This window comes from Engraulis encrasicolus, chromosome 16, assembly GCF_034702125.1.
Source record: "Engraulis encrasicolus isolate BLACKSEA-1 chromosome 16, IST_EnEncr_1.0, whole genome shotgun sequence".
NCBI classification, from domain to species: domain Eukaryota; kingdom Metazoa; phylum Chordata; class Actinopteri; order Clupeiformes; family Engraulidae; genus Engraulis; species Engraulis encrasicolus.
Genome location: NC_085872.1, coordinates 45,571,488 through 45,574,675, shown reverse-complemented (window position 1 = coordinate 45,574,675; position 3,188 = coordinate 45,571,488). Strand labels below are relative to the sequence as shown.

At 44.4% G+C, this 3,188-nt stretch overlaps 1 protein-coding gene across 1 annotated transcript in view; it reads right to left on the bottom strand.

The window, feature by feature from the left end:
- Window positions 1-1,021: 1,021 nt before the first annotated feature.
- The window catches only part of LOC134466119 (microtubule cross-linking factor 1), a 69,332-nt gene continuing 67,165 nt past the window's right edge, over window positions 1,022-3,188 (bottom strand). The window contains exon 24 of the mRNA XM_063220014.1: window positions 1,022-1,301. Coding sequence (XP_063076084.1) covers window positions 1,089-1,301 — 213 coding nt within the window. The 3' untranslated portion in view covers window positions 1,022-1,088. The remainder of the gene's footprint in view (window positions 1,302-3,188) is intronic.

The window sequence follows — 3,188 nt, the reverse complement described above, 5'->3', positions numbered from 1 at the left end:
AGTTTTACCAGCATTTGGCTTTTTGGCCGGTGCCAATGTCAAGCCCTGCTTAGCACTGACCTGTCTTTGAAACAAACAATGGCTGTAGAGATAAATATATAAATATATATATATATTCATATATGCATTGCATACATATATATACACACAATGACATATACAGACCTACAGACCTACATCCCAACACGTCAATTTCTGACTACCTTTGACCAGGCGGCAATTTTTTACTTTTAAGGTATGCCTTTGGAGTCAAAATGTGGCGTGTGCCTCAAAGGCGCCCCCCTTGTGGCAGCATCACTTTACTGACAGTAAGGGTCAGAGAAAGGTCTAGGTTTAGGCTACATAGTCAACATGCAACGTAACAGGTATGCCCTCAATGTCAAAAACTGCAGTCTGGTCAATGGTGGTCAGAAATTGACCAGTTGGGATGCGACTGCGTTGATACAGACACGTGGCGCGACGCGAGCGACAACTCAGGTGGGGGGCAGGCAGGCACCTGTGATGGAAGAGTTGACTTTTGTTTGTTTGTTTGTTTGTTTTGCTTCTTTTTGTTTCTCTTGCAGTTTTGCATTGTTTACATTCCACTTGGGGTCCGTGAGTTCTCTTTTGTAAAGTTCTGGAAAATCTGTTGTAAAGTTCTGGAGCTGTTGTTTTAAAGTTCTGTTGTAAAGTTCCGGAACTCTGTTGTAAAGTTCTGTTGTAAAGTTCTGGAGCTGTTGTAAAGTTTCTGTTGTGAAGTTCTAGAAGTCCTTATTGGTTAGCTGGTGCTTGAGAGGAGAGGAGAAGAGATGAGGAGTAGGAGAGAGAAGAGGAGAGGAGAGCAGGAGAGAGAAGAGGAGAGGAGAGAGGAGGAAAGGAGAAGAGAGGAGAGAAGAGAGGAGGAAGAGGAGAGGAGAAGAGAGAGGAGAGGAGAGGACAGGAGAGGAGAAGAGAGTAGAGGAGAGAGGAGAGGAGAGGAGAAGAGAGGAGAGGAGAGGAGAGCAGGAGAGAGGAAAGGAGAGGAGAAGAGAGGAGAGGAGAGGAGAGGACAGGAGAGAAGAGGAGAGGAGAGGAGAGGAGGAGAGAGGAGAGGGACCTCCATCCCTCGTTCAGGCTGGCCTTGGCTCTTCCCCCTCTGGGATGCTCTGGGTTGTTGGGGGGAACTGGAACCTTTGACTGGTGTTGGCGTTACTCCCCCATGTGGGGGAAGAGTTTGGGGAGCGTGCGCCTGCCCAGCGCGAGGGCGGCCGTCTGTTGGGTGGGCGGGCCGGCCGCAGGAAGCAGGCCTCAAGGGGCGGAGCCACGGGAGACCGCGGCAGATCCTGTTACATCACACACACACGGAGAGAGAGAGAGGTTACACATACAGTATAGACACATCAAAGAGTGTTTGTGTGTGTGTGTGTGTGTGTGTGTGTGTGTTATAAAGAGGTTACAAAGAGCAGATATCAACAGTGAAATTGTGTGTGTGAGTATGTGTGTGAGAGAGAGTGTGTGAGTGTGTGTGTATGAGAGAGAGAGAGAGAACGAGAGAGAGAGAGTGTGTGTATCTCAGTGTGTGTGTGTTCCAGAGAGTATGCGTCTGTACACTACTGTTGGAGGTGGAACCTTGAATTCCAAATAGCAATGGGACCATTTCATCACTGGTGACTTTCCCAAAACCCCAGCAGCACCTAGCTCAGTACAAACAGCTCACGGCGTGTGTGTGTGTGTGTGTGTGTGTGTGTGTGTGTGTGTGTGTGTGTGTGTGTGTGTGTGTGTGTGTGTGTGTGTGCGTGTGTGTTTGAGTACGTGTGTGTAGGTATGTGTGTGTGTGCGTGTGTGTGTGTGTGTGTGTGTGTGTGTGTGTGTGTATGTGTGTAGGTATGTGTGTAGGTGTGTGCATGTGTGTGTGTTTCAGTGCCAGGAGCTAACGGTACCCTACTGACAACTACAACTATCCGTCTCGTTCATGTTCGTCACTTATCTCTCTTGTTCTTTTGTACTCTCTTCTCTCTCTCTTCTCTCTTGTTCTTTTCTCGTCGTTTCAAATATTCATGTCCCTGCAAATCACAGGATCTTCAAGTCTACAGTATTCTTCATGTAGTGGCAGTATGGGGTACCTCATGGCCTTTCCCATCACTAATCTCCATCCCTACCCCCTACACCTTCCTCTTGCCCCTCATGCTTTCAAATGAAGCCGCAAGGTGTAGGGCTTGAAACGCAACCCCTACGAATTGAGACACCCCTTCAAAAATCACGAATTGACACTCACAGCTGTCACTAATTCCATGCATTAGGTTGACGTTAATAGCGTTAAAATCCACCTAGGCACCACATCAATCCACTTCCATTCAATATTTGTGCAACTGAAAGGTGCATCGTCTAATATTTTTTACTAGTTCATTACCAGAATCCATGCTGCCCATTCACAAACGCTACATTTTTAACAAATACTTAGCACCACCACCAAATTCAATGTATTCAATATTTCACTTTTCATACATGAAAAGGGGGATCTTCTCCATGGTCTGCCATTTTGAATTTCCAGAAACAGACATTTGTAGCTGCAAAACTTACTGTGCTTTGGTCAGACTCGTAAATGTCGGTTTATTATTAAGAAAATATTCATGGAAAGATCAAATTTGGCAATAGGCAGCAGAGTTGCAATGAACTGCATAATTGCAGAGGGTGTGGCTTAGGTGCCCCAAATCACAGATTCTTCAAGTGTAAGAGTATTCTCCATGTAATGTCTGTATACACTGTAGACGTATCTAGCATATGGGTATTCTACATGTAGTGTCTGTATACACTGTAGACGTATCTAGCATATGGGTATTCTACATGTAATGTCTGGATACACTGTAGACGTATCTAGCATATGGGTATTCTACATGTAGTGTCTAGATACACTAGGGCTGCACGATTATGGAAAAAAATCATAATCACGATTATTTTGGTCAAAATCATTATCACGATTATTAATCACGATTATTGATTTTTGCAGATTTTTTTGAAAATTATAACAAGATGAAATATAACCAAGAATGAATTACATACGGGATGAGCAAAATAAAATGAATTGTAATAATTATGTAAAGGCAATAGCATGAAACATAAGGGGACAGATTTCTGGCAAAAAACACCAGCCTGTCAGTATGTTCTGGCTTCAAGGACACTCTCAAAAGTAGGTCACTATTGCCACGATTAAATCACAATTAAAATCATGA